General features: G+C 33.6%; 1 protein-coding gene and 1 non-coding gene across 2 annotated transcripts; both read left to right on the forward strand.

Annotated features, from left to right (window-relative positions):
- The first annotated feature begins 7,700 nt into the window (after positions 1–7,700).
- On the forward strand, positions 7,701–9,787 carry LOC111784148 (uncharacterized). The gene is made up of 3 exons (XM_023664958.2): positions 7,701–8,138; positions 8,595–8,824; positions 9,241–9,787. The coding sequence occupies exons 1-3, from the start codon at positions 7,778–7,780 to the stop codon at positions 9,517–9,519; spliced, it is 870 nt and encodes a 289-aa protein (XP_023520726.1). The 5' UTR covers positions 7,701–7,777; the 3' UTR covers positions 9,520–9,787.
- Positions 9,788–16,491: 6,704 nt separating this feature from the next.
- LOC111784154 (U6 spliceosomal RNA) lies at positions 16,492–16,594 on the forward strand. The gene has a single exon (XR_002813491.1). It is a non-coding gene; the product is annotated as a U6 spliceosomal RNA (small nuclear RNA).
- The last annotated feature ends 415 nt before the right edge of the window (positions 16,595–17,009 follow it).

Genomic DNA, 17,009 nt, shown 5'->3' on the forward strand with positions numbered 1-17,009 from the left:
ATCTTTTTAGTCACGGTCTAAATTTTGAAGTCTAAAAAATTGTGTCATGACATAACCCCCTTATATCATGTTCTCCCCTAATGTTCGTCATATATCATGTTCTCCCCTAATGTTCGTCTGAAGTTTACTTACAAACCTTATTGTCGATTAGGGCATGGTTCTCTTTTAACGAGTTTGAACCTAGGATAATATCCAAGTATCACTTACTTATAACTATCAATGGTACCTTAAAGATTCATCCTAAAAAGCCTTCACATAACTTGCCTAGACTTATTGGGTAGCAAACACTAGCTTGTTTGCCGGTGTGGACACATTTGAAGCGATTTCTAAAGGTTCTAGTCCTATAGAGTATGTTCATCTTTCCTGTCACGACCGGTGTGTACACAAATTGAAAATGTAGTTTGAATACATTGAGATTGATAAACGAAACAACTTAAAATATTTAAATAGTTGATATACGGTATGGTTCTGTATGGTACCTGCTCTAGATTCTTTTCCATTCTTGACCATCTCCTTCCTGTCACATGGAAAAGAAAGAAAACAAAAAAAAATAGAGAAAGTTATGAATATAAAGACTTAGTGAGTACCTACTCGTAATCTCTTTATTATATCCATGAAAGATTCTAGGGCACCATACTCTTTCTTGTCATGTTTTTGTCCTTGTCCAAAGAACTTAGTTCTTTAGGTTAGGTTCTTGAATTATGAGTTCTTAGTCTGGATTCTAATCCAAAGACCTTAGTTCTAAGGTTTTGGGTTCTTAGTCGAGAATTTTGATCTTGATTCTTGTTCTAGTTTCTTATCACTGATCCTTGGTCTAGGTTCTTAGTTCTTGTCCTTGGTTCTTATCCTTAGTTTTATTTCTCGAGTGGTACTTAGCACTATTCGTATCTTAGTGGACTTAGGGCTTATGTAGTGCTACTTTAGGGCATGGGTGTACGGTAAACTTACTTGACTTAATCCCTATTGTATCCTATTTAAACGTTGGGAATATTAATGAATATTATACTTTCAATCCCACTTATGTTTCTCATTCTTAACACATCATAAACGAACTCGATAAGAACCTCGGGTGCCCAACAATCGATTGGGACTAGTTTGGAGGGATGACATTACCCTTTGGCTCCAATTCTATTTTTAAGAAAATCTTTCCTAGCGGCCAAGTAAGCTTATACGGGTTAAATATGTTTGGGACACTTTCAACTCTCAATTCTTTGAAATTTATAGATGTACTTGATAAGAAGCTATTGGAAATAATTTGAGGCAAAATGGTTTACTATATATCCTTAATTTTGAAGAACTTGAGAGTAGCAAAACCGAGAGGCTCCTTTCTCATGATTTAACTACTCTCGAGTCTCCATTCTTGTTCGAAAGCATTGCTCAGATCTTTTTATTCATACGTGAAATTTGCACCAACCTTGATTGTTCAAGAACCGTACTGATTTAAAATTTGAAAATTCTAAAAGGTCTGTTAACGGTATTGTGGACTTCATCTTTGAATATATGATATAAACAAAGTTATCACTAAATTGTACATGCGGAGACATGTGAGTGGGGGCGTCCTATGCAATGAGTATTGCATAAGATCGAACCATGAAGAAAATCACTCTCACTTTATAATGTCGTTTACTGTTGAGATTGATTTTTTTTTTCATTTGATTATCTAGGTAACTCGATCTTCATCCTAAGCTATCCATGAACTCCCGTTTATTCGGAATTATCCTTAGATTTGCATGAGTGAGAGTGGCTTGTGTTCGTCGACTCAATAGGCCTCCCATTTAAGGGGTAAGACTGGGTGAATGGCTAGGGACGTAGGGTGCAAGATAGAACTCACTCCTACCCACTTTTAAGGATAGTAGAGAGGTAGTTCCAAGTACTGACTCCAGGTCTTGAATAAGGGGCCCCATCCTCTCATTGGCTTGAGAGGGATTCGGTTTACTGGTTGAACCACAAACCAATTGTTCATTAGAGGATCAGTGAGACATAAGGAACAAGAAGTAACTTCAGGGGTAAAACGGTAAATTGACCCAGCTCTAGTTACGAACAACCTGTGAAGGATCGACTTACTAATCATGGTTTTATCAAATGGACAGAAATATATCTATAGTGAGGGGAGTGCAACTACTAGGCTATAGTGGAGTGTCCTAGTAGTTAACAAATGTTGGTTAACTAGGTTAATGAGTTTAACCGGTTAATCTTGGATCGTTGGAGCCCATGATCTATAGGTCCATTAGGTCCCTCTGCTAGCTCATATCGGACTAAACCATAGAACAGTGTGACGAGTGAGTTCGAAGTGTTCGAATTCAAATTAGGGAATATACGCTAAATATATACGATATATTTAACCGCATTTTTGTTATATTTACGAATTAAACAAAAAAAGAGAACCAGAGATATTTAAATAAGATTTAAATATTTTAATCAATATGTGTCGGAATTGATTGGGATTGATTAATGTTAAATATTAATTAAATTGTTTAATTAATCATTTAATATTACGTGAAATTAACTATTTAAATTAATTGTTGAATTAAAATGGATAAAGTCAAAATGTCAACAAATGTAAAAATCCATGTTTGAGTTAGTGGAATTTTGAGTGTGAAATTTTGGTTAACTCAAACTTGCATGCTTGCCACATAATCTCACACATTTGAGTGAAATTTTGAGTGTCAAAATTTGGTAATCTCAAATTTGCATAAACATGCAAATATGACTATAAATAGAGTGATCGAAGGTACATGTAACTTTTCCTTGAAAAAAAACGCTTGAGAAAGTCTCTCTCTTCACATATACTAAATCTCTTCCAAGCTTAGTCATTCACAGGATTCCACAATCCCGTTCTAAGGTCGGAGAATAGTAGGAAAGACACTAGTGATGGTTCGAAACCGATTCGTGAGGAAAAATGAATTTGAACTACAAAAGGTTAGTACTCAAACTCCTTGAGTTTCAATACTTATGAACATGCCCGTTAATTTACTATAATTGATGTTCTAAGAGTGCCTAAGATCCAAATTGCTCCCGCATGTGTTATAACAACACCATCAAAATACTCGTAGGACTTCCACAAACAATTCAATAGCAACAACGTCTTGTCTTCATCATCAATTATAACATCAAGATTGAGCCAATCAGTGATGATTTTGTTAAAATCATCTAAATGCTCGGCCATTGAGATACCTTTCTTGTAGTCAAAATAGGAAAGTTTCTTCTTCAAATTGAGTTTATTTTCTACACTCTTCTGCATATATTTCGCCTCTGGCTTATCCCATAGGTCTTTCTCCATGGTCACCTCCATTTATGATCCTTACCAAGACAGGATCGAATAATTCCACAAGCTTGTCGATTTAATTTCTTCCATTATGCGTCTGTCATGTCTTCAGGCACCTCCTCTACGAGAGAAGCATCAAGGTCTCGCATGGCAAGTAAATCACTCACTTTTCCTTGCCAAACACCAAAATTATTGGTCCATCAAAATTTTCTACTTCGAGATTAGAGCTTAAAATTCTCGATCCACGTCGTGATTTAATATCATATGACTCTGCCATTTGTAATAAGTAATTTGGATGAAAGTAGAAAAAACACAATTCTCGAAAAATTGATTTTTAAGAAAATAAGCACGATTGCAATGGGAAACTTATCTTCGATATAAATGGTGAGTGTGAGCACATCTAATAGTCGATGTGGTCAAAACTTTCACAATACCCTAAAAATACCACAACTAGGCTCTGAAACCACTTGTTGTACAAAAATGATACAACCTTCTAAACTCTGATACCACTTGTTGTACGCCGAAATGCTACAACCACAAAACTATGATACCAATTGTTGTACCAATAGCGGAAGCAAGATCGAATGTACTAACAACACAACGAAATTTAGACAAAGAGACAAAGGTTTACGTGGTTCGGAGAGAAGAAATTCTCCTGCATGCACGTGTAACAACTAATCACTAATAATCCAAGTGTTTACTAGCAAATGCCTCACTCTCACACTAAAAAGTCTCTCACCAAAAGTTTCTTCAAAATGTCACTCAAAAATAGAATGTGACACACAAACTCAATCAAATTTTGATATCCTCAACCTCCTAAACAAAGGGATAATTCAGGTAGAATATTAATAAAAAACAGTTATATACTAATGATGATTAATAACCAAAATAAATAAGAATATTAATTAAAATGGTTACAAAATTAATAATCAAATTAATATTAGTTATACATTTAAAGGGAGTTAATAACTAAATTAAATAAAAAAAAAACTTATGACAATTTACACATAAACAAAGTGACAAAAGGATCATTTTGATCCTCTTCCTAATTTGGGGTTTATTGTTTTGAGAGAAGAAACTCAATTCCATTCACGAGAATCGAGAAAGAATGAAAGGTATCAACTTCGGGTTTTTGATTTCGATTTTCTTGTAAATTTGAGAGGATTTTTTGTTGTTAGATTCTGAATTTTTTATACGTCCCCTGAGGAGATTTTGCACAAGTTTCATGAAGGAATCTTGAGTTTGTTGGATGAAAGTGTCACACATTCGTTAATTTAGGGAATTGTCAAGGATTTATAATCAAAGAATACACTCTCCATTGGTGTGAGACCTTTTGGGGAAGTCCAAAGCAAAGCCATGAGAGCTTATGCTCAAAGTAGACAATATCATATCATTGTAGAGAGTCATGTTCGTCTAACATAGTTCAAGAAAGCAAGTTGATTCGAGTTATTAAAAAAAATTATGACTATGTCTTTCTAGAACCTTGTAAATAATTTATTATGACTATGTCTTTCTAGAATAACACAAACTTGTTACTATGATGATAAGCTAAAGAATGCATGATGCACTTATGTCTCGACAACAATAAGAAATACATAAAATGTTCATGATTGAGAACCTAAAGGAAGGTACTACACAAGCTCTAGAGGTACCCAAATAAGTTATTACACTTTCTTCCTTAAAGTTATCATGATAGGAAAGAATCATGATAAGAAAGAAGGCTAGGTAATACTCTAATCATGTCCAATGTGATCAATGACCTCCCACTAGGCCCACTAGGCAGTGCTCTTAGAGGTCCATATTTTCCTCTGACCTCTCACTAGGCCCACTAGGCAGTGCTCTTAGAGGTCCATATTTTCCTCTGTCTAGTTGGGATGCCCTGCACCATGTTTTCTTAGTGGATGTCATGTTTGGCCTCATATTTTTCCCACCTAGATGAGATACCTTGCACCATGTTAGGGGTAACCTATTCACGTTTTGTAGGATGTCATGTTCATGTTTTGCACCGATCACATGACCTTTTTGGTCTTTCATGGTGAGTAATCAAGGGCCACGTTATAGACAACTACAAGAAAAGAGTAAATTACCTTAGCCATGAATCTACAACCTCCTAGACCTCCCCGGTACAACATGATCATTATGAAGTCTACATCGCTTGGAACTAAGAAGCCTTGGATGTAGGTTTTGAGACTATGCTTCTTGGAACGTAAGAAGCCTTCGGGGTAGGTATTCAGACAAGTCCATATTGTAGGGGAAGCCCTAGATGTGGGTTCAGATTACGTTGCTTGGATTGCATGAAGCCTTGGATGTAGGTTTAGACTGTGTCGCTTGGAATGTATAAAGCTTTGGACGTAGGTTTAGACTGTGTCGCTTGGAATGTATAAAGCTTTGGACATAGGTTATCAAGTTCATGACTAGTACCGTAAATCCTAAGGAGAGTGCCTTAGAGAATGAATCAAGAACAGAAAAATAACTTAAAAAGTAACCAAGAACAAGATAACGATCAAGGATTAGAACATGGATCAAGATCCAAGTTCTAAGAACAAGAACCTAGAACCATAGTATTAAGGCCCTTCGACTAGAATCAAGGTTTCAGAATCCAAGGACCAATGTTCTCAAAACAAGAACAAGAAAAGAAAGAGTGTGGTACCTAAGAGCACGATTAACAGCTTACAAGCAGGCTAGTCTTTGTACTCACTCCATGTTTTCTATGTTTTTCAGGTCAATAAGGAGTTGATCTAGGTAGGGAGAGGACTCTGGAACACGTGCTATAAACAAGCCTCAACTGTCATTCTCAACCCTTTTTGATTTAATATTTTATGTCGGTTCCTTATTTTATGTCTTAACTATTATGCTGCGTTTTAACTACTAATGTATAATATAAATATAATGCATATTATGATTTAAATTCCATTTGTTTTAATTCATGAAAAAATTGATCGTCTTTTTAGAGTCATCGAGTAGTCAGTACTTACAAAAGTATTACTTGGAAACCAAGAAAAACTTAAAACTACTCATAAAAAAAATTAAACTCATTTAACATGAAAATCACGAGACTAATCTTGACTTGCTAAGCGTAATGATCTGAGTTTCTACACATGTACGAGTCTCGGAGTCGTTACTTACAAATAAGTATTTTGAAATTGATCTGAGTTTCTACACATGTACGAGTCTCGGAGTCATTACTTACAAATAAGTATTTTGAAATTTTAAAACAAGTAAAACATGTTTCCTTACAACGGTCATAAATTAAACTAAAAAAATCTAATAGCTTTAAGGTTTGGATTGCTTTTCGAAGGGCGTAACCACACTGTCCAGCAAATTCATTGAGAAAATCGGGATCGATCTTGGCTTCTTTCGTCGAAGTACGGTGAGAGAAAAAAAAATCTCATATAGTTCTTTGAGTTATTATTTCATGCGTATGATTTAGTTAATTTTAGGACATTTTTCATAGGGTTTGGAACGATCTAAGTCGAACAAAAAGTCGTTGTGCTTTCTAAAACTTATTTCAAGTGACTCTACTTTAGGAACCAATTATTTTATTTTAAAAATCGTCAGATATGCATGTACATGTATGACTCTAGATTATATGATTGTGATGAATCATAAAACGTGTTTAATTGTGTTGGGACCTACTAAGTCATCCTATAGGACGTGCAATAGTTTTATAGCTAGTTTTTCATGGACATTACAGATAGTTTACGATTTGTTAGAATTGATCACCAACATACGAGTTGAGTGATTAGTGTCGTCATTTGTTAGTGAGAGTCGAGCTAGACGATCCTGATTCAAGCAAGACATAAGCTGAGTGTCACATTTTCTTAAAACCAAATTGGTCTTTTTTTACTTTGGTTGTTGTTATATGTTCTATACATATTTTACTTCAACAAGAGAGTGTCGTGCTTAAAATTTTAATACTCGTTCTTTTCAAAATAATTTGTGATTGCTTGTAGTCTTACTGGTATATAGTGACAAATTGGATAAACGAACCAAATAAAATATTTAAAAATTTAAAAATCCTTTAATACTTTATTTTAAAATTTTAAAAATATATTTAAACTTTTTTTTAGTAATACATTTAAATATTCTTATAATTAGTACTGTATTTAAAAAAATATTTATGAAAATTTAAAAATAATATTAAGGGTACTAATTTTAGTTCGAAAAATGTTCTTTTCTTTTTTTTTAAAGTTTTTAAAACATATATTATTTAAAAAATAAAATATATTCTTAAAAAAAAAACATAAAACATAAAAACACATGTTAATAAATTAATTAAAAAAAATTAGCTTATTATTAACCAGTATTTAAAATTGAGATTTAAACATATAATTGTAAATAATATGAGAATTATTGATCAGAAAATGATTAAACAAATAAAAAGTAGTAATTCGGCGGTAATTTTTGTTTTCCTTTTCCTATTTATAATCACTTCTGCTCGATCAATGATCGATCTTCTTCTTCCTCTTTGTTTCCTTCGTTTGTTACTTCGCAGATTCTTCACCAGAAGTTATGGCGGTTAAGCAATCTTCTGCTACTCAGCTTGAGCCTTGGAACAGCCTGCACGGCAAAGTGGTGATGGTCACCGGAGCCTCGTCGGGGCTTGGCCGTGAGTTTTGTCTAGATCTTGCTAAAGCTGGTTGCAAAATCATCGCCGCTGCACGGAGAATCGATAGACTCCAATCTCTCTGCGACGAAATTAATCGGTTCGGTGTCTCCTCATCTTCCTCCGTTGTGGCGGTGGACGGCCCTAGAGCAGTGGCTGTGGAGCTCGATGTTAGCAGCGATGGAAAGAGCATCGAGAAATCCGTCAGAAATGCTTGGGATTCGTTCGGCTTCATCGATGCGTTGGTGAACAATGCCGGTTTTAGAGGTAATCTCTTCGTTAGACGTTCGAATTTCTTCGTTGTTTGATTCTGAAGGAAACTTAGGTCGGATATTCAAAATTTTCGTAGGTTTTAATCGGAAGTTCTAATTGAAGGTCTTACGGAACTCGAGATTAGAAAATATATACGATTGAAACTGTTAATATTCAATTACTTGCAGCAGAATCTCGATTAGAAAATATATACGATTGAAACTGTTAATATTCAATTAATTGCAGCAGAATCTCGATTAGAAAATATATACGATTGAAACTGTTAATATTCAATTAATTGCAGCAGAATCTCGATTAGTAATTGATCTGAATGTATGTGATAGATCTGAAAAATGATGAGGGCAGATTAGTTGTGAAGGGTTAATGAATTGATTTCTTCGTTCATTTTGATTGAAGAAGAAGGCTATATTGTTTGCTCTGTATTTCAATGGCCAATTCATTATATCACAGGCACTGTGAACACTTGTCTAGAACTGTCTGAAGAGGAATGGGATCAAGTGATAAGAACCAATCTTAAAGGGTCTTGGTTGGTACCAAAGTATGTGTGCAGACTCATGCGTGACTCCAAACGAGGTGGATCTGTTGTCAGTATTTCTTCAATTTCAGGCATTCAAAGAGGGCAACTTCCTGGTGGCCTTGCCTATGCTGCTTCAAAAGCAGGCATAAATAGTTTGACAAAGGTAATGTTAACACAAGCTTAGTTTTACCGATTACCCTTAGCAAGTATTGTCTTGTTAAGGCTTTCCTTTGTCCTCCTCCCCAACCGATGTGAGATCTTACAAACTATCGCCCAACATCCTTGCTAGCACACCGCCTCGTGTCCACTTCCCTTCGAGAGCTCAACCTCCTCACCAGCACATCGTCCAGTGTTTGGCTCAGATACTATTTGTAACAGCTGAAGCCTACCACTAGTAGATATTGTCTTCTTTAGGCTGTCCCTTTCAGGCTTCCCCTCAAGGTTTTTAAAACGCGTCGGTTAGGGAGAGGTTTCCACACCGTTTTAGAATCTCACACCTAACACATTCTTAAATGCATCTTTTCCATTCACTTTAACAATTAGTTCATCATGGATGGTTTAGTTTGATTGCATATGCAGGTAATGGCTATTGAATTAGGGCCACACAACATCAGAGTAAATTCTATAGCGCCTGGACTTTTTAAATCCGAGATAACAGAGAGTCTCATGCAGAAAGATTGGCTGAACACTGTAGCCTTCAAAACTAGCCCTTTAAGGACATTTGGGACTACTAATCCAGCATTAACAACACTCGTTCGATATCTGGTGGACGACTCTTCTAAATACGTCTCGGGCAACATTTACATCGTTGATGCCGGAGTTACATTACCTGGTTTCCCAATTTTCTCATCTCTTTGAATATCTCTGCTCTGCTCCAAGTATATTACACGGCTTAGAACAGTTAACCTGTAACAGCCTAAATCCACCGCTAGTAGATATTGTCTGCTAGGAAGATATTTTTTTAGACTGTTCTTCGGGGAAATCGATGGCAGCCTCTAGATTTGTGTTACTTTTGCTACTTTAAACAATGTTTAAACCATACTTTTTATGTGTTTGGTGAATTGTTTGGAGACAGAAAAGGAGTCTCCAACAATAATAAATCAATAATAGTTTATTTAAGTATTAATTTAATTTCTTTTTACAAATAAAATAAAATTTTATTAAACCAATGAATTACTTATTTACTAAAATTATTCATTAATTAGCTAACAATATCTAAATTATAATTAATTAGTTAATTGGGAACTCTTAACTACAGTTATAGAGGTACACGAAGCTTTCTGGGGTTAGCATGATAAGTCTCATCACTTACATAGTTGACAAGGAAGGACGTACCATTTGTATGGAATGATGCGTGTAAGACAAACTTTCAAGATCAAAAATAGAGGTTAGTGTTAGCTCTAGTGCTCACATTACCGGAAAGTTGAGAAGGGTACGTGATATATAGTGATACCTCCAAGAAGGGACTAGGATGTGTATTGACACAACACGGTAAGGTGGTTGCTTATGCGTCCCGTCAGTAAATAGAGTATGAGAAAAACTACTCCTCACATGACCCAGAGTTGGTCGCGGTAGTGTTCACATTAAAAATTCGGCGACACTACCTGTATGGAGAGAAACTTAAATCTACACCGACCACAAGAGTACAATATTTTTTCACCCAGAAAGAATTGAGCATGAGACAACTATTTCACCCGGAAAGAACTGAACATGAGGCAACGAAGGTAGTTAGAATTGGTGAATGATTACGAAATAGATATCCAGCATCACCCTGGAAAGACAATTGTGGTTGCAAATATCCTCAGTCAAAAAATGGTACACTCGTCGGAGAGTCACAAGTGCAAGCAAATTTCAATTAATTGTCTTTAGCAGTCACGAATGCAAAAGACATACTTGTCTTTTACAGTTCATTTGATTAACATCAAATTGAATAAAATGAAAAGACTCGTAAAAGGTAATTCTCTAAACATTAAGTTAATTACTTTACATGTATATAGATATTGTTTTTCATGCAAGATAATTTTTTTAGTTTTTATCTTATAAGGCTATAAGACCGAGGAGCATTTAGACCTATGCATTCTGACCAAAGTGGTCTAATGAATTCAAAAACAATAAAATATTGTTAATATTTTATGAATGTGATCGATCATTATTCAATATACAAGTATATTTACCTAATGCAACTTTGTCTGATTTTTTTTCAAAATTTGAAGAAAAATGAGACCAAGGATGACATGAGTCGCTTTGGCCGAATAGTTTAGGCGTGTGCTTGCTAAGTACATAGAGTTTCCCCCGCAAGAGTTCAAATCTCTCAGGTGACGTATTTTGTTAATTCTATTAATGATCGACCTATTACCGAAAATCCTTTCAGCATTTTTTTTTTGTCCATATGCATAAATGTTTCATAAACATCTTGCTACTTGATATTCATAAAAACCTTGTTTTCCTATGGGTCTTTAAGGATAATTTCATCATTTTTCTCTTGGTTTATACCCTAAAAGTTCTAATACTCTAGAGATCTTGCACAAATATAGATATTTTTTTTAAGGTAATAAATAAGTCTCTTGCAAGTTCCTTAACCTTTGAAGTCCTTTAGGATCATAAAAATATTTTAGAACTCTTATAGAGATAGGTGGGTCGTTTACCACCTAAAATTTTGGTCTAAATTCTCAACATATTCCAATGACCTTGTAAAGTTGCGCAAGTTCTTAAACCATGATATAAGGCGAATCATCAAATTCAGTTCGTTTAGAGGCCATTTAGGTCATAAGATAGTGGTACATAATTATAGGTACATTTTGTTCATTTTACACATACCTTTGGTTTAAACCCTTATCATAATCTAATGATCATCAAATTTCATACATAACCTTATCATGTCATATTGAACCTTCTCCTAAAATTTCACGAGCAACAGAATCCATGTAGTGGGTTCGTGACTTAGTGAAATCAATCTATCTATCTATCTATATATATATAGAAAACCTTACTCAATGTTAATTCCAACATTTTCATTTCTTCAAGGTGATTGCTTTCTTGCATCTTCATCAATAGTTTTACTAGTTTCATGTATTGTAATATCCTCTAAGTCAAATTCTCTAAACTTTTAATATCTTCAAGGTCTCATTTTAACAATTTTTCTATAACTATAATGGAAAGGCATCATAATTTTTTTTTAAAAAAACTGGTATTACATAAGCATAGTAGATACCCCTACATTTAATAAAACTTGGAATACTTAAAAATCCAACTTAAAATGAGAGTCTTGAAACCTTAAAATACTCATGGACTTCATAGTAAGACTACCTAGAACCTGAAGGACTACACGTTAATCTGGGTAATTGTCGATAGATTGACAAAGTTGGCCCACTTCCTGTCGGAAAAAGCAACATATACAGTTGACAATTGGGCTCAACTGTATGTGAAAGAGATAGTAAGATTGCATAGAGTCAAAGTGTTGGATCGAGACCAACGCTTTACGTTGGCATTTTGGCACGAACTTTAGAAAGCATTGGGTACTCGTCCCGACTTCAACACTGTCTTCCACTCTCAAACGGATGGTCAGACAGAGCGTTTAAATCAGATCCTAGAGGACATGCTACGCGCTTGCGTTTTAGATTTTAAGAGAAGTTGGGGTTCCAATTTACACCTGATGAAATTTTCATACAACAACTGTAACGACCCTAAATTTCCACATACTCAGAGTCGCTACTAACGTCTCATGCTCATCTATAATGCGGAAATATAACTCTTACATGAACATAGTTGATAACATAAACTTTAAAAAAAAAACGTTTAAAACAACTTCTTCTCTGGAAAACACAGCCATGGTCTTACGTGTTTAAATATGAAATACTGAAATTTAGAGAAAATAAAAACAAATACAAAATAATTTAAAACAATGAAATACAAAACAACCTATTCTAACTTAAGACTAGAAATTTAAATATGAATCTACCCTATGCACGTGCCACAGTCTCTGCTCGCGATGCCGCCGTCCTCCGTACAAGTGCGCCTTGCCTTTACCTGAAAAATGATGTGGCACACGACCTGAGTATTTCAAAGAATACTCAGTAAGTGGCCCCGCTATAGGGGCCATGCAAATGCAAACACATGCAATCATGATTTAGGGACCTATCTCTAATCATCTTAGGGGTGGCCTCCAGTCTCGGACAAATTGGATGTGTAGTACTTCCCTACACACGACTCACACGTGCGAGTGTGAGTCCCCAGGGCGCTCGCACACCCCCTGGACCCTCTGGTCAAGCTAATCTGTAGCGACGTCCGGAGGTCAGCGGAACCCCATAGTGTCATGCGCCTCATGAACACCCTCATCTGTGTGCTTTCGCACCTGTGCGCATTCGCGCTCATCATAAGGTGCGCGTCTGCACTCATCATCTCTAGGGAAAGTAGCCCTATGCTTATGAACATACAAAATGCATGAGGTCCCTCTAAATCCATCGTAATGTCTTTTCTGACACAACCCTCTAGTCTCATCTCTTTGTTACTCTAGGTAACGCATACTCGTGGATATTTATATTAATATCATTTTCATGCTCTTAGGGTTGTGTCCTACGTCGATCTAACGACATGATGCAATATGGCACTCATCATCATCTAGCATGCTCAATATGGAAAACATCATCATATTAAGGTAAAAATCATGCAATCATCATGCTCATCATAATGCCACAACGTGCGTCAAACATATCAAGCTAACTCAACAAAATATGTATATACTGGCACATATCATCAAGCATCATACAATTTATTTAGCCTATCCTATAGTAAGGCCACTTACTTGGTTGGCCTTGGCCGAAGTACTCCCTAAATAGCTAAACGTAAGCTCCGTTCAGTGAGAGCTGCTTCCTACGTCGCTGGGGTTTGTTTCCTTAATCGGGGTCGAAAACAGATCCGGGAGGGTCAAATTTTCTAAAATCTTCTCTCTTTTGTTTTTTTTTTTCTTTGAACTCTAATTCTTTTGAGTCGTTCAATTCTACCTTCATGTCTAATTATTTTAAGCAATTTAAATCTAATTCTTTTAATCACTCTCTATAATTCTTTTAAGGAGTTTGCAGTTTAATTCTATTCTCAGATTTTTTTTTCTTTGGCTTTACTATTCCCAAATCTTACGTTTTTATTTATTTATTTGAATATGTTTTATTTTTTTTTTCTTTGGCTTTACTATTCCCAAATCTTACGTTTTTTTTATTTATTTGAATATGTTTTACCGATCTTCCTTATACTGTTTGTCAAATCTTGGTTCTTTCTTTTTTTATTTGTTTTCCAAATCTTCCTTTTCCCTATCTTCCTTCTCTGTTTTCCAAATCTTAGTCTTTTTTTTATTTGAATATGTTTTACAGATCTTCATTTTCATCATGTTTTCCAAATCTTGTTCTTTCTTTTTTTTTTTTCTCTATTCCCTTCTTCTGATTGTTTGATCTGTTTTCACAGTCTTTCCCTCTTTCTTTGTATTTCTTTTCTCCTGGCTCTTAAGTAATTGCAACATTTAATATCTTTCAATATAAGAAAAAAAAAAGGAAAAGTTATCTGACTACTAACTTTTTCAAATGACATCTCTCTTCAATGATCTGTCTAACCATCTCTCCATTATCTTGCCTTTCTTTTCTCAGAAGATTTATCTGCCTTTCTTCTCCCCAGACATTTTTTTCTTTCTTTTTCTCTAGAATTATTGATGACCAGAATTATTATTATTATTATTATTATTATTATTATTATTATTATTATTATTATTATTATTATTATTATTATTATTATTATTATTATTATTATTATTATTATTATTATTATTATTATTATTATTATTATTATTATTATTATTATTATTATTATTATTATTATTATTATTATTATTATTATTATTATTATTATTATTATTATTATTATTATTATTATTATTATTATTATTATTATTATTATTATTATTATTATTATTATTATTATTATTATTATTATTATTATTATTATTATTATTATTATTATTATTATTATTATTATTATTATTATTATTATTATTATTATTATTATTATTATTATTATTATTATTATTATTATTATTATTATTATTATTATTATTATTATTATTATTATTATTATTATTATTATTATTATTATTATTATTATTATTATTATTATTATTATTATTATTATTATTATTATTATTATTATTATTATTATTATTATTATTATTATTATTATTATTATTATTATTATTATTATTATTATTATTATTATTATTATTATTATTATTATTATTATTATTATTATTATTATTATTATTATTATTATTATTATTATTATTATTATTATTATTATTATTATTATTATTATTATTATTATTATTATTATTATTATTATTATTATTATTATTATTATTATTATTATTATTATTATTATTATTATTATTATTATTATTATTATTATTATTATTATTGTTAACCTAACGGGGCGTTACAACAACAACTTCCAAGCAACCATCAGGATGGCACCGTTCATGGCCTTATATGGAAAACGATGTAGATCCCTGTTATCTTGGGATGAAGTAGACGATAGAGAATTGGTAGAACCCAAATTAGTTCGAGTCACCAATGAGGTCGTTCAAAAAATCTGAGTGAGGATGCGTATTGCTCAAACTAAACAGAAAAGCTACGTTGATGTAAGACGTAGGAGCATAAAGTTCGAAACAGGGGACCTAGTATTCCAGTAGCACCAATGAAATGTGTCTTGAGGTTTTTATTTTGGGAACTAAGCTAGTACATTAAACTACTTGTCATCCTCAAACGGATGGACAAACCAAGGTTGTTAACAGAACCATGACTATTATGCTTAGAGCTATTATTTATAAGAATCTTAAGACTAATTTGCATATAATAGGGTTGTTCATAGCAGTACTAAATGCACATCAGTTGAAATCGTTTATGATTTGTTATATATGTCCTGAAAAAAAATTGTGAATTTCCAAAGTTGAATTTGTTAATAAACAACGCAACCAAGTAAAAGAATAAATTGAGAAGAAAAATTTTAAAGTTGCTTCCTGAGTTAATAAGGGACGCAAGATTATCATGTTCAAGCCAATCGATTGGGTTTGGGTGCATTTTCGAAAAGAAAAATATTATATTCAAAGAAAATCTAAGCTTTTACCACAAGGAGATGGATCTTTCCAAGTTCTTTGAGTGTATCAACAACAATGTTTCTAAAATTGATTTACCAGGTGAGTAGGTGAGTATGGTGTTAGGTTGGGATTCGAGGTTGAACCCTTTTCAAGAGGGAGAGAATGATATGAACCAAGATCAAGAAATTTCCATACTTCAAGGTCCAATTACAAGGGCGAGATCCAAGAAGTTACAGCGCGCTTTAATCAATTATATTCAAGTTATGGTAAGCTCGTTAAAGGAAATTCTAGAAGATGTTGTAGTCATTCTCTACATGTTGTGCAAAATTGAGTTTCAAGACAGAGATGCATTAAATGCATCATAAATCACTTAGACTAAAAATTTTATTATAATTAAAAAAAAAAAATTTGGGTAGAATATAAATAAATATTTTAATAAAAAAAAAATAAAGAAGGTTAAAATGTATTCCATTGCTTGATTGAATTGATATAGCTTTAAAACTTAAAGAAATCATTTCAACAACGAGCTCGAGTGGCCTCTAAAGGGTTTTATAACTTAATTGCTCTTTCCATGTAGAGTTGGTGGTATATTTATTATAGTATTCTATCACCACGTGGGGCTTTAAACAGGAATCCCACATCGCTTAGGAGAAAAATTCACACATCCTATATAAAGAACTTGGTTTAAGCATAAAATTGTCCCTTTGGGGACATCCGATAAAATTGGAACGATACAGAGAAGATTAGCATGGCCCCTGCGCAAGGATGACACGCACAAATCGAGAAATGGTCCAAATTCTTTTTTTATTCTCCAAAACAAGGTGTGGACCAGGGATGACACGCACAAATCGAGAAATGGTCTAAATTTTTTTTTATTCTCCAAAACAAGGTGTGGACCAGTTGTGGACGTGATCAGGATCTCATGTGTGGCAGCGGTTAGAAAAAATTCAAAATCAATATAGAGGTGGGCTTAATGTGGGGTGCGTTGTCCTTATTGGCCTGGACCCTTCCCTATAAGGCTCCACCCTCTGGGTTTAAGCGCCCTCTTGCTACCAATATGTGAAACTCACGGATCGAATTTGAGGGATGGGCGTTGTCTTAAACTTTATAACTTGTCTAAAAAATATTTCTAAAATTTTTAAAATTTTCAATAACATCCTTAAATTTTTAAACAAGTTTAACAAATACTCTTACCCTTAATTTTGGATGAAAATTA

The sequence above is a fragment of the Cucurbita pepo genome, chromosome 10 (genome assembly GCF_057944985.1).
Source record: "Cucurbita pepo subsp. pepo isolate OVF chromosome 10, ASM5794498v1, whole genome shotgun sequence".
Classification (NCBI taxonomy): Eukaryota; Viridiplantae; Streptophyta; class Magnoliopsida; order Cucurbitales; family Cucurbitaceae; genus Cucurbita; species Cucurbita pepo.

Excerpts from the sequence above, each read along its gene's own strand:
- LOC111784148 (XM_023664958.2), top strand. The coding sequence starts at position 7,778 with ATGGCGGTTAAGCAATCTTCTGCTACTCAGCTTGAGCCTTGGAACAGC. Across the intron at positions 8,139-8,594 it reads GAACAATGCCGGTTTTAGAG|GCACTGTGAACACTTGTCTA; the intron begins GTAATCTCTTCG and ends ATTATATCACAG. Across the intron at positions 8,825-9,240 it reads GCATAAATAGTTTGACAAAG|GTAATGGCTATTGAATTAGG; the intron begins GTAATGTTAACA and ends TTGCATATGCAG.